This window comes from Aspergillus fijiensis, assembly GCF_003184825.1.
Source record: "Aspergillus fijiensis CBS 313.89 unplaced genomic scaffold BO72scaffold_23, whole genome shotgun sequence".
NCBI classification, from domain to species: Eukaryota; Fungi; Ascomycota; class Eurotiomycetes; order Eurotiales; family Aspergillaceae; genus Aspergillus; species Aspergillus fijiensis.
The window spans coordinates 259,700-285,412 of NW_024468999.1; the positions used below are offsets into that span (position 1 = coordinate 259,700).

Genomic DNA, 25,713 nt, shown 5'->3' on the forward strand with positions numbered 1-25,713 from the left:
TATGAACTCAGCAATGAATTCCCTTTGTACTAAGAACGGCAAAATGAGCTTCATATTTCTTTTACTGCGCTTTAGAAGCACATACGACCACAGGGTGTGGAAAACAGGGCTTCCCGTCCGCTCAGCCGTACTTAAGCCACACGCCGGGAGGTTAGTAGTTGGGTGGGTGACCACCAGCGAATCCCTTCTGTTGTATGTTTTTTTGCTTCTCAATGTTGAGGTATCCGGATCAACGGTGATGGGAATCTCAAACGGTTGATGATCTAGTTCTTTATTGTAGCGTAGGAAGAACAGTGTCCATTCAATGGGACTGACGGAGCAGGTTTCCGTTCCGGTAGAACACGAAATGTTCGTTTGCTAAGTCGCTTTCGTATTCCTAACATGTCTTACACTAATCATTTCACGAGAGAAAAATTGCGAAGAGAATCGACCAGTCAATCCCCAGCTACCTCATCCTGGCAATAAGTCTAAAAGCCCCACTGATTCAACCAATTGGCCATCTGAGCCGGTGACACTGGACCGAGTGATGCCATCGTCGCACTCCCCTTCCTCGACCGCTCGACGCTGATGTCCGCCGACAAGACATCCGCATTGTCCGCCAGGCCACGGAAGAAGGCCAGGAGCTTCAGCGCGGGTTTGTCTTGCACGTCGCCATCGGATGGATCCTGGATGGTCTCCAGGTCGGCGACCCAGTCGACGAGAGGCACGGGCTGGACGGGGTATCTTTCTTGAATTGCGGGGACGAGAGAAGCCCAGGTGGTGCGGGATGGATTGACCAGATGGAAGACTGCGTTGCGGGTTTTCGCGAGCGAAGCGCGGCGGCCGAGGACGAGTTCGTTCACGATCTTCGCTAGGATATCCTGAAGCGATTGTGTCAGTAACAGTCCCCACTGCTTGGATACAGTGGAAAAAGAGAGAGTCAGGTGCGTACCACTGAAACCCAGTCGATCGGGTAACCTCCGAGATCAAATGGCACTTTGCCCGTCGCCTTGGATGTCTTGATCAAGGAAGGGACCCATTCGTGCGGATTCCACACTCCCAGTCGCGTGTCGGGCCCAGCGATCTGTCCCACGCGCAGGATACTGGTCGGCACGCCGGCCATCTTCGACGCCTCCACGCAGATGCTTTCCCCGATATACTTGGACTCGCCGTATCCCTGCTCCAGCGTGGCGTCCGCCGTCTCCATCGGAACCTCGGGGACGGCCGTGACCCCACCACTGGGCTTCCAGGCCCCGATCGTGCTGACGGAGGAGACAAAAGCGAGATGGGCCCGGTAGCGGCTCTCCTGGCTGAAGCGCACGAACTCCCGGACGCCCTTGAGATGCGGGTCCTCGAAGGAGGACACGGGGTGGTTGAAGTTGACCTTCCATGCATTGTGGATGATCACGTCAACCGTATTGAGAAGCTCGTTGTATTGTCGGTCGGAGAGACCGAAGTGGGGTTCTCCGAAGTGAACGTGCAGGAACTCGACCTTGTTGGGATCATTCAGAGAAGCGATCTGTAGTCCCTTTTCCTGGAAGCCTTCCATTTGACGCGTCAGCGCACCTTCACTCCGGTTGAAACAGTAGACCTTGGCCACCTGGGGGTTGCGCAATAGGTCGTCAAGAATATAGCTGCCCAACGATCCGGTGGATCCGGTCAGAATAACAGTGACCAGCGCGGGCAGCTGAGGGAGGGCATCAGACTCCCGAACATGAAGATCATTCGTATACTTGGCGATCAACTGCGCAATCTTAACAGAACGAGAAACGGTGGCGATTTGAGTCGATGGTTTGTCAAGGACGCCCAACAGAAGATTCGTGAGTCCCTCTGCAGTGGGGTGCGCATAGATTTCCTGAACATTGAGAAGGTCGGTGTTCAGTTCCGGATTATGGGAGGAGACCGAGTTCTTGAGGATCTTGCTCAGCTGGATCGCCTGAAGTGAGTCCAGGCCCATACTGTAGAGATCATCACTAGCTTCGATGTTCTGCCTTCCAGTAAGTTTGCAGATGACGCTCTGCAGATACCCGCAGACAGTGTCCGGGTTGATCGTTGATGGCAGGTCCATCACCAGTTGCTTATCTTGGGCCGCGTAGATCTGCTCGATCTCCTCGGCATAATCTTTGTTCACGGCATGTCGTTGTGTTGTACCTTTGGCGGTAAGTTTGAAGGGCTTCTCGCGTGATGAGAGGCGGATCATGCTTTTCACGATCTGGCCGTAATCAGGAACAGTCGTATTAGCTTCCTGCACCACTGGCCAAATCATGTTGACAAACTCCTTTTCCTCGATTGGAGTGGCAACCTTGTCAAAGTCCGGCTCAATCACCAGGCATGTCTGAAATCTGCGTTGGCCGATAAGCAAAGCCCGATGAACCGAAGGGTGGCCCTCCACGATCTTCTCCAATGAGATCGGATTCAACTTCTCGCCGTTGCTGAGCACAATCACATCGTCAAAGCGCCCATGATACTTCCAGAGCTTGGGGTTGGTTGGATGCCGCGTGTAGAGATCTTTGGATCGATACTCTTTCAGCTCCGGGAACGTGTGAAAGATTCCATGCATCACGAGAGAATGTTCCACCCGTGGTATGACCAGCTCGTATAATCCGTCCCCGATCGACTGCATGTCAACCTGATAGAAGGGATTCCACTCGAAATATCCCCAGGTGTCCTCTCCTTCGGGGACCATGGAGCAGATGATGCCCATCTCGCTGGAACCAATGGCCGATCGTAACTGGGTGTATCGAACCAGCTTCTCGCCGACTTCGGGCGAAAGAGGAGCCCCACCATAGCAAACAAACTTCAAAGTGCTGAGGCATGCAAGAGCCTCGTCAGAATAACTCATGTCTTCAAGGATCGAAGGTGGAAGAATCGTGACTGTCGGCTTCGTATGGCGAATCAGATCGGTCAGGAACCCCACGGAAAGTAGCCTTTCCGGGCTAGCAACGAATGGAATGTTGTGAAAAATGGATTCAAAGAACGAGGTCAGCCCCATTAAGTGGAAATACGGCGTGGACGAAAGAACAAGTTCCTTGTGGTTGGGGTCATCGGAGGACAGGTCATTGAAGAATGCGGAAGACCGTCCCGGAGGCAAAGGGATCAATGCGGCGAAGTCCATCGTACCCAGGAAGCCATGGGTGAGAGGAACAGGTTTAGGCATGCCTGCTGAAAGTGTTAGCCCTATAATCCATCCGGATCAGGCGCTTCAGATGTACTGTACCGGTTGTTCCAGAACTATGGATTATGAAAGCAATCTTGTCCACCACCTCATCATAGGTCTGGGAGAACTCGAAGTGATTCGTGCCACTTCCATTGTTGAGGATGTCCGCCACAGATGGCACCTCTTGGAACTTCATCTTCCAGTCCAAGGTTCTCAGCCTGGAAGCAATCTTGAACTTCTCTTGGCTGAAAAGCAGATGCGTGCACTTTGTTTCCTTGAGAACATGGTTGTATGCCTCATCCGACAGCCGAGTGGAAGGTAGAAAGATCTATAAGCAGATTCAATTATTGGTGATTAATCGCAATCCCTTCGTAAAAATAGCACCAGAAAAAACAAACCGTATAGCCTGTCTTATGACACGCGAGCATAAAGATGATGTAGCGCACATCATTGTTCCCCAGATACGCAATCGTTTCTCCCGGTTGCGGTCTGCCCAGAGTGTCGTCAATCCACCAGGACATGGCATTGACTGCGCGGGAGAGATCCCGGAATGTCATATCCCGAAACCCCTGCTCGACTTCGGTGCCATTGGGGATCAGGCCAAATCGTCTGGTCGGAGAATGCTTTGTGATGGTATCGACTTGGGTTACGAGAAGCCTTCCTGGGGCTTTGAACGATCTCGGTGCTGGATTGACGACTCCGACCATGGTCACTTGACACGGGCGTTTGTTTGAAGAAGGGCACTTTGTGCTTGGATGCAGGAGTGGGAGAAAAAGGTCTTTATTGAATGACTAGATAAAATCGATTCCTGTGGCCCTGCCATCTTTAAATAATTTGAGGGGACGGACACTGTGTAAAGACGGGCGAGATGAGGCTTTTTCCCCGTTTCGCCATCTTGTATGCTGCTTTCATCCCTCACAGCGCATTGTTGTGATTCACCCGTGCAGATCATGGTTGCATTCACATATAGTCGGTGACGGAGACTTAGGATGAAGCGGTTATACACAGGATCGGGTGCATAAAAGTTCCATCGGTATAAGTGGGTCGGCTAATACTGCCGAGCCAGGGTACGTGGAGATCGCCTTGTACACCCAATGCAGTGCATATCTATGCTCAATCTCCGTAGAATCCTGAGACAAGGTGCGAATACGTCACCCGGCCTGAAGATCAGTGCCCAATACGGATAACACTGCAGGAACAAGCTCTTATGGAAAACAGTCTACATTCCACTGGAGCTTCACGACTGATTGGTGCAGCAACCGAGGATACGTACTAGTAATGCTTGAATATTCCTTCATACTCTACTGACTGGCCTACATATGCCCAACAAGCACCGAAGGAAATCAGCAGAAGATGACCACCACGCAATACCTATCTACTAGCTAGTTTGTTCTCCATATCGGCGGCCCATGCGACCGCATTCTTTCTAAACAACCAGATAATCCCGATACTCGCCCAGCCGATGACCGCCAATCCAGTAAAGATCCACCGGGGTCCAATGGCATCGATCAACGGTTGCATGACCACCACCACGACACACGCAAGGGCATTGCGCAGCACATTGTTCAGCGCCACGCCAGTGCTGGTCCGCCCGGGCAGTAATTCCGTCAGCATAGTCAACGTCATGCTGAAGACTGTGCTGCTTCCGAGGCCGAAGAAGAACGTCGCAATGCACTGCATAGTAGTTAGGAGAGATTATCAGCACCAACCCTGATGATCAACATGGCCATAAGAGTAGATGCTTACCGGAACGAGCCAGAAGATGCCTTTATCGATCGTCCAGCCGAACCACAGCCCCGCCGCCGGGTACATCACCGAGGCCAGCCACGCGTTCTCCCCCATCCGATCCCCAGGAAGGTACTGGATCTGGCCGGTCTCCGGATTCACCCTCCCGGCGGATTTCGCCCGTCGCCGCATAATGTGGTCGGTCCACCGGCCGCCCAGCAGCGAGGCCACGATCGAGCCCAGGGCGCACGGGATGTAGACGAGGCCAACGATGATGGGCGAGAAGGAATACGGGGCCTCGGAGAAGAGGGTTTGCAGGGTGATGCTGACGGCATAGTAGCAGGCGAACGTGCTGCTGGCGTAGTAAACGGTGAGCAGGACCGGTGGGAACTGCAAGTACGCCAGGATCTTGAACGGCTCGAGGAAGATGCTGACGATACGGTGGACTTGCGACAGGATCGCCTTGGAGCCTTCTTGGCTGCTGCAAGAAGAGGAGGGTGGCTTACGAGCAGCAGCCTGAGAGGTTTCAGGGAGACAAAAGAGAATGAGAAGCCAGACAATGGCGCCATAGACAACGGTGGCCCATTGAGTGGCGCGCCAGCCGAGCTTCTCAGTCAGGATACCCCCGAGGATGGGAGATACCAGTGGACCGACCATCGGCCCCAGAAAGAAATATCCCATGGCTTGTCCGCGCCTTTCCACTTCCCAGAGGTCGGCCACGGTTCCTGCCCCTACCGCTTGCACTGAGGCCGATGCCCCTCCGCATAAAACCCGCATGACAATCAGCATGCTGATTGAGATGCTTTCTGCCGAGACCACATTCCACACCACGAAGATTGCAAAGGAGATCAGGTAGACCGGGCGTCGGCCGTACAGCTCTGAGATGACCGACCACCAGAGCGGGATAATCCCCATGGCCAGGATGTAGAATGCGACGGACAGGTTTACCAGTGATCGGGAGACTTGGAAGTAAGTGGAGATTTCCGACAGCGCGGCTGTTTGGATGGATTTTTGTCAGTTGCGTTGAGACTGAATGCTTTGGATATCGAGTAGATCGACGAAAACTCACGCAATAAGATATTGCTTTGAAGTGGTGCCGCGACGGCAGCCAGGGAGACAATCCCGGTGAAGAAATACCTCTTCCACGGCTCGTATTCCTTGGAGTTACATAGAGTGGGAAAGAGGAGGACTCTGTCATAGAAATGCTGCTGGCTTGTAGGCATCGCGCTGGGCGGCGAAACGTCCGGCTGAGAACTCGCCAGCTCGCTGTCTGCCTTGAGAGCATGCTTGACCATGTTGAAAATGACGATAAAAAAGGTCATCCACTGAAGTGACTCAAATCCTAGGACCTCAGCCAAAGCGACCTCTTAATAGAGGTCTTCTGCTGCGCTGGACATTCCAATTCGAAGGGCCCTGCCCAGTAACTGGGCATGAAGTTAGTATAGTGAACTAGCGGAACAACTTAGGGCTTCGACGTCAGCTAGCACGTCTAGACCTAAGCAAAATTAGGACAGCACACTTGCACCTCGGCCTGGGTATTCGAAATTACTGGCAATATTAAACTGGGCAACCGGGCATGCCCACCTGTCAGTTTAGCAGAAGACCTCTCAGAAGAGGTGGAAAATCACTCCGAAACTGCCCCCGCCTCCGCGGAGGTTCCGCGGCCTGTATTCCCCGCTTTGGGGTTAGTGGCCTTTTCCCATAACATTATACCATATGTATGTCAACCCCATCTATTGGAGGAACACCCAATTAGCTGAGCATCATCTATCCTTATATTGATGATATGGTTGGAGATATCGAGATCGTACTCTGCAGCAGCAACGAGACACCCCCGAAACGAACACCTCTGCTTATATGTTTACCGGAAAATCCGAAAATCGCAGTCCCGTGAATATAATGAATTGAGCTATACCTTAGAAATTCCAAATAATCCTAAAAACCCCGAGTACGACTTCGGAATTAGAAGAGAACTTGATGCCTCAAGCTTACTGAGTCAATTTATTGTGTTCACTACTCTCTAGAGGAGAAAAGAGGCGACCACAAACAAATGCACGAACCGCTCTGTCATTTGCGCCGGCGTTGCAGATCGTGCCAGAGCCCCGCCATCCCAGTGCGTGAACTCCCCCTACTTGGTTACAGACTACAGATCGCACAGCGGCGGGCTGCGCCTCATCCAGCGTGCAGTCCGGGGCTTGCCACCTGCGGAGACGGTACCCCTTGCGGTGCTACCATCTTAGTTCCAGTAGCACACCGGTTCAATTCAGTATCTGAAGGATCAAGCCAACGACTACACATGCTCACCATCAAGAAGCTCCAGATCGTGTTCTGTCATTGAGGAGTGCCAAGTGTGTCTGTCCCCTTATATATAGTTCGGGAGCAGTGTAAGTTACTATACTGTACGTCAGGCATGTACCGTACTGTATATAATACAGTATCGCTCAATGTGGAGTAGGCCCCTGTCATGCCGTGCAGCAGCGGGTCCTGCCGCTCGGGTCTTACCCGTTAGTGGTAATTTATGGTAATAGTCCTAACGAGAGTCGAATGGATCACCACCTTACCCATTGTATGGTATCAATACTGTTCGGCACGTGTCACTCAAGACTCTCTTCGAGCAATCCAATCGCTTCGCATAGGCTGCTCATCTATAGAATCTTCTATAGCCTAGCCTATATGTGTCAGTCGGTATGTCGAATGCCTACTCTCATCTCATTTTCGACTGCTTGTCTCAGTTGAGGCCGCGTCACCGACATCGCCCAAGTCGGCGGACATGCTTCTGCCTTGTGTATATCATCACGTACAAAGACTTCAGTGTATACTAGTTGTCTATGCATACAGGCCACGCCAGAGCCTGTGAGCTAACCACGGGTAAGACAAGAGAGTCAAATTGAGAGACAAACGTAGATCCCTCAAGGTCAGCAGGAAGGAGAAATGACAGTCCGATCAAACCGCTTGCTCCGAAAATAAACACAATAGTCTAGTGTATTGTCAAGTTGAAGTCTAAGAATCATCAAGTGACCTAAGGAAACGAATCGTGGGAGTGAAGGGGATTAGTGCCGTGGGCGTTCGTCGATGCATTGCCAGCCTATACTATTCCTTTTCCCCGTGAATGATAACCCACCCATTCCTACCATCTAGATTCTTGCACCTCCACCGTCAAGTAGATCCCCGTGAGCGCGAATTCCTGGCGCAACGAGCGCAGGAGATTTCGATCGACGTACCTCACGTGAACCCCCACTCGTTCCAATCGCGGGAACGAGGCCTGGTGCTGCACCAACCGCGACAGCTGTAACAGCACGTCGATCCAATCATGCTCCTCGACCTCCAGAACGTCCAGCCGCCGCAGCGAAGCGGGGAGGATGTCAACAAGCGACTGCGTCTCCTTTGCCCGGAAGCGGAGAACCCGGGTAGTGGGGGGAGCTTGCAGGAGGTGCACCCACCGTATGCGCAGGACCTCGAGCACGGCGAACTCCCGGAGGCACCCGAACGGCCGCGTGTCGTGGGTGACCGACCGCCAGTCCTCCGCGAATGGGACTTCGACTTGGAGGTGAAGGGTTCGGAGCGTCCTGGTGAACGGGAGGAGCGCGTGTCGGAATTCCGGAGCGTGGAACTTGCGCTTATCCGGCAGATGGCCCTCATCCGGGTGCAGCCTGAAGACAAGAGCGACATGCTCGAGCGCCGGGCTCGCGGCGAGCCAGTCGAGAATGCTGTGGCACCACCACGACGGCCTGATAGTGAACTCGCGCACCGAGCGTGAACAATAGCGGATGTCCCGCGACCAGGTCTCGGTGCCGTCCAGGTCTGACTCGCCCATGGGTCCGCCATTGATCTTTCGGACCGCCGGGAGATAGAAGAAGGGCTGGAGAAATGCCGGATCAACCCATGTATCGGCTGTTTGGGATGAGACGAAGACTGCTTGAAGATGGGGAAAGGGAGGGGTACGGTGGAAGGGTCGCTGGCGCCGTGCGGCCTTGCGCAGAATGTCCGACATCAGCCCCGTGGACCCGTGGGAGAACTCGATGGTTTTCAGATGGGTGGTGCGGACGAGAAGTAGCCCTAACCAGGCCTCCTTGCAGGGGATCAGCAGATGCTCTCTCCATTTGGTCCTCGTGTCTTCTTCCTCTGGCTCGAAGATTTCGTCCAATGCATTGTCGACGAATTCGACCACTTCGTCCCCCACGGTTTCGTCCTCGCTTAGTCCTTTACAGGGTCTACCGTCGCAGCCCAGCCATGAAGCCCCCAAATGACGCACCTGCCTAGCCAGCTCGGGGTGCCTCCAGAGGCGTATAATCAAATGAATGACATGGATAGACCAATCGGGAGTAATGTGATAAAGTAATAAAGGTTGGAACAGTGCATGCAAACGTCGAGAGCACAGGGTCAGCGAGCACAGTGTCTTCGCGGGGCGCCATCGGTCCATAGTGTGCTTTCCGATTTTCAAAAGCAATTCGTTAGGTAGGCGCTCCATGTTGTCTGATGAGTGAGTATCCTCTTCACCTGGGTGTGCGGAATACGTAACTATAGACTTGGGTTCGGTCCGTAAAGTGGTTTTGTGAAATGGAGAAAGGCCCTCTCTTCCCTGCCCCTTGCGTGCTTCTAGGCTACATCAGCCGGGGGGGCATCAGGCATCAGCTGGAGCACATGTATCTCAGGCGAGCGTTTGTCGCTCCAGGTCTGTCAAGAAAGCACTATCTGTGCGGATGTGGACTTCAATGCCTCTTCCAGTTCAGGTTTATGGAGAGGTGCCACAGCTTCTCTATTTTCCTTGAAGTCCTCCAGATACAGGCCATCAGCTCTAAACAGCAACAACAGTACCCACGACTTCAGATGGGTCTTGATTTTGGATAGTAGGCCAAAAAGGCCCTGTGATCTTCCGATCGTCGTCCTGGCTAATAGTCCTGATCATATACTCTAGAATCAGTCTGTTGGCAGAAGTTCCGGTTGTTGATGATATATGTAATCTTTCGAGGGCGGCCGATCCCTATTCCCACGCCACTTCGACCTCATTGTGCGACTCACGAGGGGTGGAGGGGGCTGAACAATGATACTGCACGAACAATATCGTGAATATAAGTCTTCTTTTCTTGAAATTGATGGTTCAGCCCCTATGTTTCTAGCTTGTCAAAGGTAGACCTCGGAGGTTGGAACAGTGCCGCCCAGAGCTGATCGGGCCATTGCTCCCGCCGCGGGTGTGCTGAGGCACCGAATAAATGAAATTCGATATTCCATTGAGAAGCATGATCAAGGATAACGCAGTCGGTTCACGCCCATCAATCATATCTGGAACTTCATGCGTTGAGCCAAATGGAGCGCGAAGGCATTTTCTGGCTGCTCTGAGATAGCTCTGCAAAGATCCTGGCCCACCCTTCCCTTTCGGGACTTATCTCCTCGAAGAATACGTGAGGCATGCGCCAACCCCAGATCGACCAGTTAACAGCTCTCAGTCTCGGTAACAAGGTATCTCAAGCAAGACGATGAGCTCGTCAGCATCCGACAGAAAGACTGTGTGCCTAGATACGGGAGCTGCGCTGCCTTGTCCGAGAAGGCGGTATCAGGATAAGTTCTCTTCATGTGGCCTGAAGAGCTTTGAAGATCGTCTAGGCCCCTGTGTAAGTGATTCCATGGGCTCCGAGAATGCGACGACCCCATCTTGAATAGAATCGATCAAACGGCATGGCTGCACTTCTGGTGAATCCTGCAACCCGAACGCGTGGAAGATGATCCGCGGGAAACGCCGCGTAAGTCTCTGTGAACTGAAGCTAGAGGAATACGATCAGACATATCTCAGCCCACTACCCAACCCACTGAAGGCATGGGCCATTAAGCGACTCATCTGCAGTTGCGGGATATAGATACCTGGCTACCATCTTGTTCTTTCGGTGTAGGTTATGGAGAATGATGAGAGAGACAGACCTGCTCCCAAATTGGATGGCATGTGTACACGATATTGATACCTTGTGTTTTCTGTTGTGAATGTGGTATGAGATGACGGAATAGAGAGAATCTCTGGGCACAAGGTAAGGTTGCAGTTACCTGGAGAGGGTGAATCAGCAGGGTAGTTGCGGTTGTACCGGTTTCCTGCCAGTTACGTTCGACTTTCGAACCCGTTGCTCCATCTAGGAAGGTGATGGTTCTTGAGATAATGTTCAGAACCAAGAGGCAGGAGAGCGAGGTGCGATACCACAAGACAGGGGCTGCATGGTGAGAATGGAGATATCTGGTCCTGAGTGCAGCGTTCAGGGCCTATCAACTTCGTCAACTAAATCTGTCACTCCCTCTCTGGCCATAATAAATCCACCTTGGTACAACACACCTGAAGCTATTTAAAACATCCAAGATCTCTCGCAAGACGACCTCGAGGAGCTTCCAGAAATTTCCAAAACTGTTTCTGTTCGATTTCACACGACTTATGTATCATATTCAACCAGTCTGCATCCCAACAGGCTTCCACAACACGTCTATAGGTATAATCAGGGTAATAAATCATTAGTTACAGATGTAGGAAAGACCTTCACCCTGCCCCGGTCTTTACCTCTCTTCATGATAAGATCGACGAAACAGAACAACTTCAGGGCAAAGACTAGCCAGAGGGGTATGCAAACGCCGCAAGGGAATTAAAGGGAGAGCGGATAACAGCAACAGAAAGTAGAATACAACGCAACCATCATCGGGCATGCCACGAAAGACTGAACATGAAAATCGACCAAGTATATTATAAACGGTTCGTATACCACTCCTGTCTGTACAACTCCCGCGCACGTATCGGGGAGAATGGTCGAAGAACCCCCTCGTCTGCGTTGGATCCGGGTGAATCACAAAAACAAGCCCAAGTTGAGTGTTGTGGATGATCCGTGTTGGCTCCGAGGGGTAATACGAGAAACCGGTAGGAAATTAGTGCTGTCGTATCACAAGACTCCTTTCGTGTCGATTTGGTGACTGGAAAATCGAGTTCCGAGCTCGAGTCAGTCAACGTTATTGAAACAAATTCAATTGAGTACGAATACCCCGGCATTGCGGCGGACACAAAACAATGCGGTCGCACCACCACCACCACCACCTTACCACCATGGATCGATGCTGCATGTAACTTTGGTAGGAGTGAACCAATTGACCTGCAGTCTTCAAGATTCCATCCATGGTACATAGCTGCCTTCGGACCACGACTCAGGATGACAGAAATCCATGCCACACTGATTCGCAAGCTAAGCTTTCTCCTCTGCAAGCTGAAGCCTACCATCAGCTCTCGTGTCCAATGATGCTCGAGTTAAGCCGAAAGTATCTCTTCCCTCCCGCGGTAAAGGCGCAACACACCAATCTCAACTGATGATCTGTCTTGCACCTTCTTTGCCCAGAACACCAGGTTCTTGGGGCTTGGGACTCCTATCACGTCCCTTTTTCCGACTCAGAAAAGCAAGCATGCCGCTGTTCGAGCCTTTGCCTTTACCGGTTACGGTGTCGTATCCTTCAGCCGGGAGAGTCGAGCTATGGTCCGCGAGCTCACTCCAACTTCCGGCTTCCTCTAATACCATCTGAACGCCGCCACCTTTGCTAGCTTTCCGTGTTGCGCCCCGTGGACGACCAGCTGCGGGTGGTGGTAGCGGTCTGCTGAAAGAAGGAGCTGGGGCCGGGGGCGGCGGTGGCGGTGGTGGTAGGGATTGCGATTGCTGAGAAGTCGGGGTCTCGCTCAGGGGGGATGGTGTATCGGGCTGGGTCAAGTGACCGACGGACCCTTCGTTCCGTGGAGGCGGTGAGTTTCTTGAGAGATCAGGTTGTGAGACTTGCCGTGTGTGGGCGGATGCGGATTGAATGGGAAGGCATTCTTCGGGGTTTCTAGCGTGAAGTTAGCCACGGGTTCGGCCCCCCTAACAGAGACGAGGATTCGAATACTCACGATGAATTGGCAATAGCTTCGGCGGCGCTTCTAGACTTTCGGTTAGCGGACCACATACCACTTATTAAATAACAACTGCTGTCGATAACGACGTTGACGTTGACGTTGACGTAGACGTAGACGTAGACGTACCCATTGTAAGACACCCGAGTATAATCGAAGGGCTCAAACATCGTCTCAATGAGGCGATGTAGCTCATCCTCCCGGATCTCCTTCGCCGTGGCGTCTTCCCGCAACTCCGCCCGCGGTTTCTGTCGGCGGGCCCTGGCCTCGAGCGGCGCCTCTTCCAAAAGTAATTCTTCCAGGTCGTACGTTGCATCAAAATTGGTCTTGTCGCTGGATGGTCGAAACACGGGGGGAATTTCCTTTCTTTCCAGGGCCTCGAAATCGATGTCGGCAAAGAACATGTGCGAAGTAAATGTCTCGAAGCCGGTAGCTCCAATTCGTTTCGAACGGTCCTTTTCCATCAGGGCGGATAACGCTCTAAGACACGGGACTGAGACGGCTGGGTTTGTGACGTAGTACTTCGGTTGCGCCTTTTTGATGTTTTCGCTGAGCACGTCCTGGCTGCGGCCCTCGAATGGACGCTGGCATGGGAATTAGCTTGCCAACTCAGCCCTGTTCCAAGGATCACTCCACAAACCTTGTTATAAATACATTCATAAAAGGTCACGCCAAGCGACCACCAATCGACTTCGCTGTAGTATCCGCCTCCTTCGTAAACCTCGGGGGCCAGATAGGCCAGAGTGCCAGATTTACTCGTGAGGGGCTTGCCGGGCCGAAAGTCAGAGGCCACATTCTGGAGGATAAGGTCAGCAAAAGAAAATACAAGGAAGAAACCACACTCTTCCAGCTCCTGAGGAGAAACATACGAAATCGGCCAAATGCACGTGTCCTTCGGAGTCTAATAGCACATTGTCGGGCTTCACGTCACGATGGATAATACCCTGCGAATGAATGTACCGCAGAGCACAGCCCAGTTCCGCCGCCCAAAATCGTACAGCTTCTTCGGTGAAGCACTTTCTTGAGATATGGAATCGCAGATCGCCGCCATTCATCAAATCGACCACAATGTAACTTCGGGGATATCAGTAACTGAATCGCATTGAGAGAGCTCTTGTGAGACGCACATATATTCGATATCTTGGAAGCTGTATCTCAAGTTGCAAAGGAAGGCATGGTTGAGATGTTCCAGCATGCGTCGTTCACGGATGATGTTTCGTACGCTCTCCGACCGGACCACTAGACACCGCAAAAGGAAGAAATTGTCAGCAGGGAGTCGCGGGTGCTTGGTTGGTTAGCGAAGTCATACCTTCTTCTTTCCGGATGTATTTCAAAGCGAATGTCAAGCCCGTGTCCTTCTTCTCCACGATGCGGACCTTTCCAAAAGCGCCTTTTCCTACCACCCGTAGCAGGCGGAACTGATTCAAGTTCACTGCATGCAACAATCAGTATCAAGACCCATACGTCATCTCACCATCGCTGCGCTCGCGCGAAAATGCGTCCGGTGGGAGATCCAGGGGGGAGGGGGCGGAAAGCGGTTACGCACACTCATCGGTGGGGACCACCTGTTTCCCTTGAGAATTCCCCATTTAAGAAGCCGTGTAACAACAAATGCTGAGATCCTTCCTTTTGAGTCACCTCCGACAACATCCCATTCGATCACAGTTCTGTCGGTCGAGAAGATAGCTCGGTCGAGGGCTCAATGCTGGAATGAGGGGGGTGGGGAGAGGCGGAGGGCAGGGAAGCGGATGGAGATTTATTCGACACGGGGAAAGGCTGGAGAAGATTGGGATTTATGGATTAATCGGCAAGCTCACACATGCAGAGCTATACTAGGCAAGACAAGCAGAAGTTAGTTAGAAATTCGAGAAATGCGGAAGAGTGCAGTGGTCTCTGCAGAGCGCGGAAGAACGTGGGCGGAGGGGTTTCATTTTCCCGATTGGCAGGGGAAAAGACAGCAATCTGACAGGTGAGACCTACCCAAATGAAGAGAGTTCTAGCAGTCGAGACAGGTTGCGGTGAGTTTGGAGGAGTGACAGTGTGAGAGAATTAATAGGTTCAGAAAGGGGGGAGATTGAAAAATAAAAAAAAATATAGAAACAAAAAAATAAGAAACAAAAAAAATAAAAAAGACGAGACACAACCTGACAAGGACCACGACGCGGAGAGTCAGTCGGGGAAGAAGAAGGGGGGGGAGGGGGGGGGAGGAGGAAAGGCGTATGTGGTTGAGAGAGGAACGGGGAGAGAAGAGCGGGAAGAAAAGTTACTGAGGAACTTCCGAGTCAGGTGTGTAAGTAGGAGAGGAACGAAGGGGAGGAAAGCAAGCCCCCTAAGATAGTGTACTAGGTAGGTAGTTGGAGTAGTAATGGTGGGAGTTAATAGAAGGGAAAATAGGGAAAGGAAAGAAGAGTGAGTAAAGTGAGAGTGAGAGTGTGTAAGTGTGGATGGGTATGGGTATCGGTTAAGGAAGAGAGAAGGAGTTTGTAGTCACAAAGTTAGGTGAGGGAATCTCCAGCTCAGTCGGTCGGTCGGACTATGGATGCTTGTAAGTGAAACCGAGAGTCTGAGAGAGAGGGAGAAAGATTGAGAGTGAGAGTGTGAGAGTGTGAGTGAGAAAGTGAGAGAGTGAGAGCATAGGCGGGCGCCGGAGTAGTCGCCTCCTAAAGATCTCCTCCCGCCTCAAGCAAGGTAATCGGTTGTCGATGAACTAACCTAATCAATGTGCATGCAAAATTATTATCGCAAAAGAGAGAGAGAAAAAAAATCGAGGAAAATCCCAAAAACAGCCTTAGAAGCTGTTGAAGCCCCCAAATGGTATCCAACTGAAATCCATGTCAATATTCCCTTAATTGCTGGGAATAACTAACTACTCGGGTCAAGGTAACTAACTTATGCTGTTCTTATTACTACTCCAGGCTGAGATGCTAGTATCCCGTCTTGGGTCACTTTTTCTCTACCAGTAGCCTCTCCAGGGTTGCTTTTCCCGACTTCTTATTCGGCTTCGGCTTCTTTTCTTATTCTGATTCTTGTTTCGGCTTGTCAACCTGTCGCTTTGGATGTTTGTTTGTCTTTCTTCATTTTTAGCTTCGGGCCCCAAATCCTCTCGGATTTAAGCTCCGGAAGGACGTGATGCTCGACTGACGGGGGGAAGGGTAAAACCAGGGCAAGACAGGATGAGCAATTGTCGTCGCCAACACGAGCTGACTGACCCATAACAAACGATTGGACTCAACGATCTGGCTGCTCGGGCACGGACTATGAGATATCAAGATCCTACCCTTAGGATTCCTCGTCTCAAACCCTCTCTTTGCGGCTGAGCTGATCTCGGCGGGAGAATGTGGTCAACGCCAATCCTGTCAAAGATATATCGATGGGAAGAGATTGTCCACAGCATCGGGGTGAGTCCCAAACCTACCTAGTACCTAGTTTGACCATGCTGTAGGGCCAATTATAGTCAAGCTGCTATAAGCGACGCTGACTTCGGGAACGGTGATGATGACAATTTAGTGTCCAACAAGCTCAAAGGGCGGGCTGGAAGAAAAGGGGCAAGGCAAAAGTTGAAGGAGGATTGCTGCTGAAAGGGCCCAAGCAAAAGAGATATCCATCACGATTTGTTGGATAATACTAAGTAGCAGCCAAAGGGTGGTAAATGTATCATATGGTGGAGAGACATTGAGGCTGCTGGGGGAAAGCTAAAAGAATTGTTGGTATCCCGATGACATCGGAAAGGGTCCCATGGACCGAATGTAGTCGGAAAGACAGAAAGCCCCTTTCATGATGATTACAGCAAGAATGAACCCATCCTTGCCAACCATCCTAGCAACCATCCAGAGTTCCAGACTAAGACTAATGTCCAGTACTTTAGCATCGAACAAAGAAGACAGAATCATCCTTGTAATGCAGCCTAGCCCGGCCAGAAACAGCCCCCCTCCCTTCCCGATCGATCGTTTGATCTAGTTGCTGATGATTGATCGATGAATGGATGGATGCATCAATGGATGGATGGATGGATGGATGGATGGATGGATATGGATCTATCCAACACACGCAAGGAACATCCATCGAAGGCTTCGGTACGTCTAGGAACTAGGCTGTATTGTATGTACCTCTGTTCACAGGTAGATTGGTGATTGTTTCACATGATCTGTTCACCGCTTAGTTGCATCTTAGTTGCTTTGTCTGAGTGAGTGGCCGCCCGTGCGCTTGTCTTGTTCTGCGGTCGCATTCCGTCTTCCCTCCTTCTTCCATTCTCCTCTTCCCTGCAGTAGTATTGCAGTCAGGGCTACCAACCACAACAGTATTCGAGCCAATCCCTCCATTCCCTCCTCCTCCTCCTCCTCCTCGAAACCAATCGTAGGGTCATGCGTGGCAAGATCTCGTGGCCGCCACGTTTTTGACCCTCCCAACCAGTCTAAGTGCTGTACCAACCGGGTTCAAAGTGTGCCCGGCTGCCGCTTGGGGGCAGAATCTCTTTCATCTTGTGAACGTACTGTGTAGGTACGGAGTACGCCGTCCATGGGAGCAGGCATTACCGGAGTAGACTACCTAGTATTTCCCGTCGCTGCAGTCGCTGGCTGCGCTACATTGGTAAGATTCAGAGAACAAAAGCCCACCCCACCCTGTTGCCACGAATAGCCCGCAGATCATGTATGCTGGGTTGATGCTCACGCTAGCTGCATTCATCCCTGTCGGTCCTGGTCTGGCGTTTCAGGTTTGGGTGAATGGAGAATGCTGCAGAGTGATCCCTGTCAGAGTTAAAGTGATGAATGGGTTGATTGATTGACTGTCTGGTGTGTCAACATCCGATGCGATCAACATAGCACTCAGTATATTACGACCCGGTGGATGGTCTATACATCTCTCGATCGGCTTCCGCAGGTTTTTACATACTCATACAACAAACAATCCCATGATCAGGGAGGTTCAGCCCCGTAACGGGCTGCTGAGGAACGTGTTCGAAGCGAACTTTTTGCCCCGCCTATCCTACACCATGGTAAATCCCTACCCTCTGTCCCATCATCATAGAGGAACGAACAGGGTCATCACGCCCCCAAGCGAAGAATACGTCGAAAAATCAAAAAAGGTTCGGACTGGTCCATCCACGTCCCCCAAGTTGCAGGATCATCGTTTTCTGATGCGGGTCCGACCCCCAAAGTTCCTCCTAGGCTCTTGGCCCGAAGATGTGGTGGAGCCCTCGCCCATTGCATCCAGCCTCTCGTCTCGTCAACGGCGCTGATCGACCGGGCCTAGCCAGCTTTTTGGTTAGTATGGGACTCTGTGTTGCGGTGACCGTCCCCGGGCGGAAACCTTAGCTCTCCTTAGGGGTGGTCTTGGTGCAGGAGACAAGCGACAGGCGGTGCCAGTGTGACGAGCGCATCTCCCTGTGCTGTGGTAATGTGCTTGCGAGGTGTACGAAGCGAGTGTCGGACAGCTGCAGTAGGGCTTGGGGCGGGTGCACGCAGAAAGTAAAATGTAGATACCCAACAAGCGATACGGACATAGGCTGCTGGGAACGCTGCAGATCGGCAAGATAAAATACGGAAGAATGTCTAAGAGGCAAAAAGCTATGACAAGAGTGGGATTCGAACCCACGCCACTTGCGTGACTGCAATGCTCTTCAGATGTGATCTGGAGAAGGAGAGGAAGTCCTTGAGTGCAGCGCCTTAGACCACTCGGCCATCTTGCCTGTGATGAAAAACGTGCTGCTACTCTGTGTATATGAGCCACTATCGACTGGATAGGTGGTACACATTAGTTTCATCTCACTTAACTTGGTTACGTTACTAAATTTTTGCTTGGATTTGATGCGCATCTGGCTAGGTGCTTGCATGATATTGGTTTATCCCGGTCGCATGTAAAACGTCGGTCGTCGGTATGTGGGTTTTCATATTGGGAGATGCGTAAAGACCGTCCTTTCGTTTTTGAAGCTGGGTGTGCACTGTTGGTTTCTTGTTCCTGGTCGGTATGTTCCAGTGGACTTTATGTACTGTGCACTGGTGCGTTGTATCTGTCTGGGATGAATCTGGGTCGATGGACGCCCGTGGTGGATCAGGAGCAGTTCCATGGGCGGTACGTACGATCGATATATACTGTACCTACGTCACACTCACGGAGTTGCTGGGGTAAGAAGTGACATTTCCTGATTCGATGATGTATGGACCGCCCCAAGGTACGCCAGTCAATAAGGATTACAAGTTCAAATGGAGCCGAACTTCTTCACAGTCCGTTGTACAACAAGCCCATTTGTATAATATCCCGATCAATCGACAAGGGGACACGAATGTTGCAACTTCGCTTCCAACCTGTGGGTCTATAAAACTTACTTATGCGGTAATATCAACAAGGGCAAGATGGCCGAGCGGTCTAAGGCGCTGCACTCAAGGACTATTCCTTCTCCAGATCACATCTGAAGAGCATTGCAGTCACGCAAGTGGCGTGGGTTCGAATCCCACTCTTGTCATAGCTTTTTGCACAACAGTACTATAGGTGCTAACCTCGTTCATTCCGTTCCCTTCTCGCTCTACATTGCCACCAACCTTGGTTCGGTTACTCACAATTGTTGTCAATTAACTCAAGCCATTCTTTTTGCCCCAATTAACCCTACGTCTGTTACTCACCTCCACCACAACTCGGATATAACCCTCACTCTCGCCATCCCCTGCCGCATGACCACGCAATTGCGCCGATAGTCCGCGGGAGATAACCACCCGAACAATACGACTACGTACCTATACATTTACGGCGGAGACACCAACCAACCCGCTCGATTCCCAATCGCACCACATCTCTAACCCTCCCCGGCAATATCCCCGGTGCCAATCCTCCCTGATCGACAGCGACCTCCTCTCCCCGCAACCATTCAAGCCACAGACCAGACCATCCATCCTTCTCGTACCAGGGGCTGGTGCACCCCAACGTACTCATACTTCCCCTCCCGTGTTGATCGGCAATGGAGGATGGCATTTCCGCTGCTGACAGGAACTGCAAACCCCTCGCTTATCTACCAGCACAACCAGTACTGACTGACTCGTAACGAATACGGCTCACTGTCCGAGCCTGCTATACTTGGTAGGTCTCGCTACCGCATTTGACTCGTCCCGAGTGCAGTATACGGTAATAATGCTACACTATGAGCGGGCCAGGCAGCAGCAGTAGCAGCAACACCAATCTAGACCGGATATCCCGTAGACTAACTTATCATTTCAGTATCCAGTTAGCCTATCTCGGGGCACTTTCTTTGGGGCAGGGCTAGAATTCCAAATCCAATCGATTGGCTGTCACGAGTGACTAGCTGGCAAGGGTCCAATCACTCCACACGGTCTGTGTCTATAGTACTTCGGTATTATTGCGTAGGGCCTGCAGAGAGTATGCGTACAGTACTTCTGGCGGTGGCTGACTTCCCCCACCCCTTTTACCCTAATCAGTCCAATGGTTTCCGGGAATGCTCGCTCGCATGAGGCTAGATAGTGGCGTTTTTATCCCCCCTGGACCTACCGCAGTCCCTACAACACTAGGTCGGTGGACATATGATCATGTACATGCTCATAGATAGGCAAACCACCAATTATATCGTCTACCTGACGAAGCCCTCACACCACTTGACCTGCAAAGCCACCAACCTGACATCAACAAGAACGGCGCTCCACCCCAGTAACCACTCAGCACCCAGTACCTAGTAGACAGTATCTTCAATTTATGCATAACCCCACACCCTCAAGCAATACAACCGAACAAAAGCGAAGCGCCTTACCCAACCAAGCGCGCGCCACCACCAAACCCCGTCTATCGTTCTGACAGATCACATACGCCCTGTGCACCCTCCCCACCTCTAATTCGCGGCTCGCCGTACCGCCGGAAATGCAATTCAATCAATCCTACTCCGTACCGTAATCCTGCACGGCCTTAACACAGATGATCAAGATTCCAGCAAATTGATTTGGGTGTGCCTACAGCCCCACTATAACCCCCCGGGGTGGACCTCTTTCCTTCCTGCCTAGAAAAGAAGGGCATCCACCTTAAGAATTGGTAAGTTAAGGCTTGATCTTGATCGTAAGGGGGGAGATGACAGTTCCGATCTAACTACTCAACTCATATGAGTATGAGTGTCTTGCCCCGCAGCCCTATCTATAATTCACATACTCATACCCTGTTCATCCCCACCATGTACGGGACCGTGGGTGATCATGGCGATAGTAGTGCATGCCATGAATCGGAGATCAGGAAGGGAGGAGGGAGAGGGGATGGATTTGTCAACTTGCCTTGTCTAACTATCAGCATTCAGCATATCCTCGGGTATTACTTGTCTCAACACCAAGCGCCATGTACAAGACGAGGATGATTTACACCGTCATCATAACGGAAGCCACAGATCCGATAGAACAAAGGAAGCGAGAGAAGCAGGAAGGACACCCACCCACAGCCCTTACTCCAGTCTGGCGTGAGGGAGGCTAAACCACCTCCGTGGTCGATAATTACCATAGACAAGCCGGATGTGGGTTGCAATAGTCTCCGCCGGATCATTCCTCTGTTTCCAATCTATCTACGCCAAACGGATAAGTTAGTCAATAGGCAGGGGTGATATAAAGACTATATCTGCAGGGCCCAACTTCCTTGATCCCTGTCAAATCATGAAACAGCGCGGAGTGAGGTTTGACAGGACTGCCAAGCTACTCCGTATACTCTACCAAATTCCTACTCAGGGAGATGCGAGTCAGAAGTTTGGGAATTACATCCATCCCATTGTCTACCTGCAATAAGCAGCATAAAAACCCGAAATCATGATTTGATCCATATCCACATAACAACATGTAATGCACTAGTAAATGTCCTGAAACCGTGTATCCTTCTAGCTAAACCCCCAACCAACACCTTCTAATGCATTGACCTCCTGTCAAGGATCCATGTGCATGGCCCATCACACGATGCGTTTTGAAGTTTGATCATGCAACCATCATCTGGATTACCACCGTCTCCCATACACCGAATCCTCCGTCCGAGAGGCACGGTTGCCCTGCTGACGGTTGCGCTCGCGCGACTGCGACTCGGCGGATCGGTTTGCGCTGTTCTTGCTCACGTACGGAGAGCCGCCATCAGCCCCCGAGGCCAGCAGCTTAGTGGTCTGTGTCAAGTCGATGTTGCTGTCTCCGTTGTATCGTGCTTCAGCATCCTTGCCAAACAGCGCCATCATGTCCTTCATCGTGAGCTTGGCAGCTGCGGTCTTGCCTTCGATGGTCACATTCGCGAGTTCCCGCTTGCGTTCCTGAAGGTCAAGAATCCGCTCCTCCACCGTGCCTTTGATGATCATCTTGAAGATCTTGACGTCCCGGGTCTGATTGAGTCGATGAACTCGATCAATCGCCTGCTCTTCGACAAACTGGATTCCTAAAGTCAGTACGATTTCTCACACTCAATAGGCCGAGTTCAACCTACAGGATTCCAGAATGGCTCCAGGATGACTACTCGGCTTGCGGCCGTGAGATTCAGTCCCAATGCACCAGCTCGCAAACTGCACAGAAGAACCCGCGTGGCACTGTTGTTGCGAAGCTTGTTGAGGCTCGCTTCGCGATGGTCGTTACGCATGCCACCATCATACCGCGCGAATCCAATCCCCGCGCGCTTCAGGAAGGGCTCGATCTTGTCCAACATGGAGGTGAAAACCGAGAAGACGATGAACTTGTGGTCTGCCGACTCACGTCGGAGGATCTTCATGAGATGACGGACTTTGGTAGATGGGAGGACGTCGCCGGCGTCATCCCCAGGATTTAGGTAGATGTCATCATCATCCTCGCTATCGACAGTAACAAGGCCATGAGTCTCTTTGCGTATGCTCGTAGGCTTCCGACTCGGTGAATCCGGTTCATCTTCGTCGGTGTCATCAGAATCATCCGAGTTGAGCCATTCACCGCCCCCCTCAGCATCCTCATCGTCGGTTCCCCCAGCCTTCCCTAGATTGGCTTCCTTGCGCTGATTCTCTGGGACTATCCACTCGCCATCTTCACCCTCCTCGTCATCCTCGTCATCGCTGTCGAGAACCACTCTTCTATTTCTGCGGAGTCGAGCCGTCTGGGCCTCAGAGCGGCGCGCTGAAGGTGACTGTGTCAGATCAATAACCGCGTTGGGACCAGTCCTTTTCTTCCTGTCGGTTGTCATCACGTTTGTATCCAACGTAGTCTGGCACTCTCTGCATCTGCTTCTACCGCCCGATGCCTCGTCCTTGCTAAGATCCATCTGACAGATATCACATTTCTTGGACACCACACTCAGTGCTCCAAACAGATCTGCCATGCTGTCCAGGTCATCGTTCTTGTTAGATGAAGATTGACTACCAGTGGCTCCTGTCTGCAGGAGAATATCTTTGTCCTTTGCAAGATCGCTCTTGACCAGGTCGGGGTGATTGCACGACTGCCGGAGGCGCAACAATAGGACCAACGCGCCGGCATAGTCGACCTTTTCACCGCCCATCATCTTCTCCAGACTGTCGTCTGTACGCTGTTCAAGGCGTTTATAGAAGTCCAGTTCCCCGGGCATAAATTCGGCTTCAACCTTGACGACCTCTCGTTTGACGATCTGGAAGCCATTGGACTTCTTCTTTTCACCTCCCTTGCCCTCTTCTCCCGGTTTCAGGTTGGCGTTCTGCTTAAGAACGTCCTTGGTCCGTCTCTTCATGAAGATCTTGAGATAGACCTGCAAGCGCTCAATGGCAAGACCACCGCGACCGTTAGCTATGGGCTTCGTGATCTGCTCTCTCCAATTGGCTAGATCGTTGAATGGTTTGATCCGTAGGAATTTGATGAGACTCTGGAGCTCGTCAAGGTTGTTCTGCAGCGGTGTTCCTGATAGACACCACCGATATTCAGCGTCGAGAGCACAAGCAGACTGGGTTGCCTTGGCGTTCCGGTTCTTGATCGTGTGGGCCTCATCCAGGACGATCCGATACCAGTAGACCGAAAAGATGCCCGTCTTCTTCTTGTTCTTGTCGATCGCACCATGCTCCGACGTCAGAGTTCCATAGGTAGTGATGACAACATCGTAGTCCTCCAAGTTGTCTGTCGCCTTTGCGCGTGCAGTGCCGTGGTAAACTAGCACACGAAGCCTGTGTGAGGGTTCAACTTTGTCTTGGATCTCTGCTTCCCACTGCTTGATAAGTGCCAGAGGTGCGACGACTAAAGTGGTCTTGCTGAGACCGGGCGGAAGTTTCCGAGTATCCTCTTCTTCGTCATCGTCACTGTCGTCCTCATCCTCGGACTTAGATCTTCTTAATCCATTTGCAGGTTTCCGGTTAGAAAGGATCAGGGCGATCGTCTGAACGGTTTTTCCGAGACCCATATCATCAGCCAGAATACCACCCTTGGGAAGAACACCCTTCGTCTTGTTTCGGCCAGTTTCCTTATCACACATCCAGTTGACACCCTCGCGCTGGTGAGGAAGTAATTTGACCTTAAGTCCTTCCACTGTCCCATCATCGTCATCTTCCTCCTCTTCTTCTTCCTCGTCTTCCTCGTCTTCTGACTCCGCATCAACATCGCTAGTGGTCTCCTCTTCTTTTCCCTTCGCCGAATCCTCAGCGGAGGCTTTAGACGAGCTCGGAGATGTCTCGTCTTCATCCTCACTGTCATCTGTAGTTCTCGTCTCCTTCACCGTCACACCCTCCAGCTGCGCGGCAAGATCATCAATGTCAACGGTGTCCTGCTTCTTCTCTTTCGTCAAATCCTTCTTCTCCTTCTTGGAATCTCTCTTCTTGTCCTTCTTCTTTTTCTTCTTTGATTTGTCCTTCTTCTTCTCATTGTCCTCGTCATCCTCAAATGCCCCCTCCAACAATGCCTTAATATTCTCATTCGCCTTTGCCGTATCCACGAACCCGTTCACATCCATCGATCCGAACCCTGTATTCTTGGGCCGCGCACTCGGCGTGAACCCACCCTCACCAGTTAAATCAACGAAGTTTTGTAGATTCCGCGACGCATTTGACATCTTGATGGCCGAGGGCTTGGAGGCAAAGAAAGTCTTGGGCGCCCGCGGCGTATTGAAGGTATAATTTTCTGGCCGGCGAATCTCGACGACATCGTCGTTGACTGGGCGGGAGAAGCGGTTGTTGTTATAGGCAGAGGGACGAACGGGCTTGAAAGGGTCGTAGTGGTCTGCCCGACGAGGGGTAGAGAAAGCTCCAGCAGGGCCTGGGGTCATCGGTCCTTTGGGATGGGGAAAAGGCTGGTGCTGAGGTCGTGCATGTTGCTGGGGTCGGTGATGTTCGGGGCGAGCTTGATTGGGTTTGGGAATGTTGAAAGGGTTGCCTCGGTTGTTGTTGGTGGTGGTGGTGGAAGAGTTCGGGTGGTGAGTCTTCTGGCTCGGGTGAGCGTGACTCTGGTGTTGCACTGGGCGAAGAGGAGTTGCTTTCCCGAACTCTGGATGAACACGACGAGGCTCTTGCTGCTGCTGCTGCTGCTGTCGCTGTGGTTGTTGCTGCCCGTCAGTTGGCCGGCGAGGCGTCATGGGGTCTATCGGAGCATCACTTTCGCGCGCCATGTTGAGTAATGGTTATGGGGGATTGTTGTTGGTACGGTCCTGTAGGTTAGTAGTTGCCGCTCCGCGCTTGTTTATGCGTCTATTGTGTGCATCGAGCTTCCGAGAGAGCAGTCCAATAACTTGTTTGAGTTCCAGGTCTGGTTGAATGGGAAATCTAGTTTGATCCTCGGTAAGACCAGCAAGTGGTTAGCAAGGCACACACCCTCAAAGATGGCGAAAGGTGAAGGCATTGCAGTACACGCAAGGGATGAGGGTGAAGTGAAGGCTGAACCTCAAGCATAAACTCACTTCAGATCATGATCGAGCAAAGGATGCTTAGGTTATTCCAGAACTGGAGAAGAGATGGAGGGGAAGGGAAGGAGGGGCTGAGATGGAGACCAAAAAGAAGATCCCGCTACGGAGTACGTATTTGTTAGTGCCGACGCCTGCCACATTT

General features: G+C 51.7%; 5 protein-coding genes and 2 non-coding genes across 7 annotated transcripts; 1 reads left to right on the forward strand and 6 right to left on the reverse strand.

Moving 5' to 3' along the window:
• Window positions 1-467: 467 nt before the first annotated feature.
• Window positions 468-3,843, reverse strand: BO72DRAFT_477434 (putative NRPS-like enzyme; the record flags this gene model as incomplete). The annotated part of the gene is made up of 4 exons (XM_040947444.1): window positions 468-860; window positions 932-3,138; window positions 3,197-3,464; window positions 3,535-3,843. 4 exons carry the CDS (start codon window positions 3,841-3,843, stop codon window positions 468-470), a joined length of 3,177 nt encoding a protein of 1,058 aa, XP_040801289.1.
• Window positions 3,844-4,507: 664 nt separating this feature from the next.
• BO72DRAFT_468570 (MFS transporter) lies at window positions 4,508-6,156 on the reverse strand (the record flags this gene model as incomplete). Its single annotated transcript, XM_040946911.1, has 3 exons — window positions 4,508-4,810; window positions 4,883-5,856; window positions 5,931-6,156. 3 exons carry the CDS (start codon window positions 6,154-6,156, stop codon window positions 4,508-4,510), a joined length of 1,503 nt encoding a protein of 500 aa, XP_040801290.1.
• A 1,844-nt stretch (window positions 6,157-8,000) lies between these two features.
• On the reverse strand, window positions 8,001-9,209 carry BO72DRAFT_365308 (uncharacterized protein; the record flags this gene model as incomplete). The annotated part of the gene is made up of 1 exon (XM_040940770.1): window positions 8,001-9,209. A coding segment is annotated over one exon (1,209 nt), but the record flags the coding sequence as incomplete, so codon positions are not given.
• A 2,968-nt stretch (window positions 9,210-12,177) lies between these two features.
• BO72DRAFT_378047 (kinase-like protein) lies at window positions 12,178-14,344 on the reverse strand (the record flags this gene model as incomplete). Its single annotated transcript, XM_040941290.1, has 8 exons — window positions 12,178-12,691; window positions 12,753-12,782; window positions 12,885-13,339; window positions 13,396-13,551; window positions 13,625-13,829; window positions 13,883-13,994; window positions 14,065-14,187; window positions 14,302-14,344. 8 exons carry the CDS (start codon window positions 14,342-14,344, stop codon window positions 12,178-12,180), a joined length of 1,638 nt encoding a protein of 545 aa, XP_040801292.1.
• Window positions 14,345-18,322: 3,978 nt separating this feature from the next.
• BO72DRAFT_t142 lies at window positions 18,323-18,441 on the reverse strand. The gene has a single exon. It is a non-coding gene; the product is annotated as a tRNA-Leu (tRNA).
• Window positions 18,442-19,099: 658 nt separating this feature from the next.
• Window positions 19,100-19,215, forward strand: BO72DRAFT_t139. Its single transcript has one exon. It is a non-coding gene; the product is annotated as a tRNA-Leu (tRNA).
• A 2,364-nt stretch (window positions 19,216-21,579) lies between these two features.
• On the reverse strand, window positions 21,580-25,639 carry BO72DRAFT_428973 (putative SNF2 family helicase/ATPase). Its single transcript, XM_040943060.1, has 3 exons — window positions 25,566-25,639; window positions 22,185-25,431; window positions 21,580-22,128 (listed from the first exon to the last, which is right to left on the reverse strand). Exons 2-3 carry the CDS (start codon window positions 25,275-25,277, stop codon window positions 21,715-21,717), a joined length of 3,507 nt encoding a protein of 1,168 aa, XP_040801293.1. The 5' UTR covers window positions 25,278-25,431; window positions 25,566-25,639; the 3' UTR covers window positions 21,580-21,714.
• Between the last annotated feature and the right edge of the window lie 74 nt (window positions 25,640-25,713).

What these genes read in the sequence shown, in the direction of transcription:
- BO72DRAFT_428973 (XM_040943060.1), bottom strand. Translation starts at nt 25,277, where the DNA reads ATGGCGCGCGAAAGTGATGCTCCGATAGACCCCATGACGCCTCGCCGG. An exon ending in TGGAGCCATTCTGGAATCCT is followed by an intron (nt 22,129 to 22,184) that starts GTAGGTTGAACT and finishes TTAGGAATCCAG; the next exon opens with TTTGTCGAAGAGCAGGCGAT.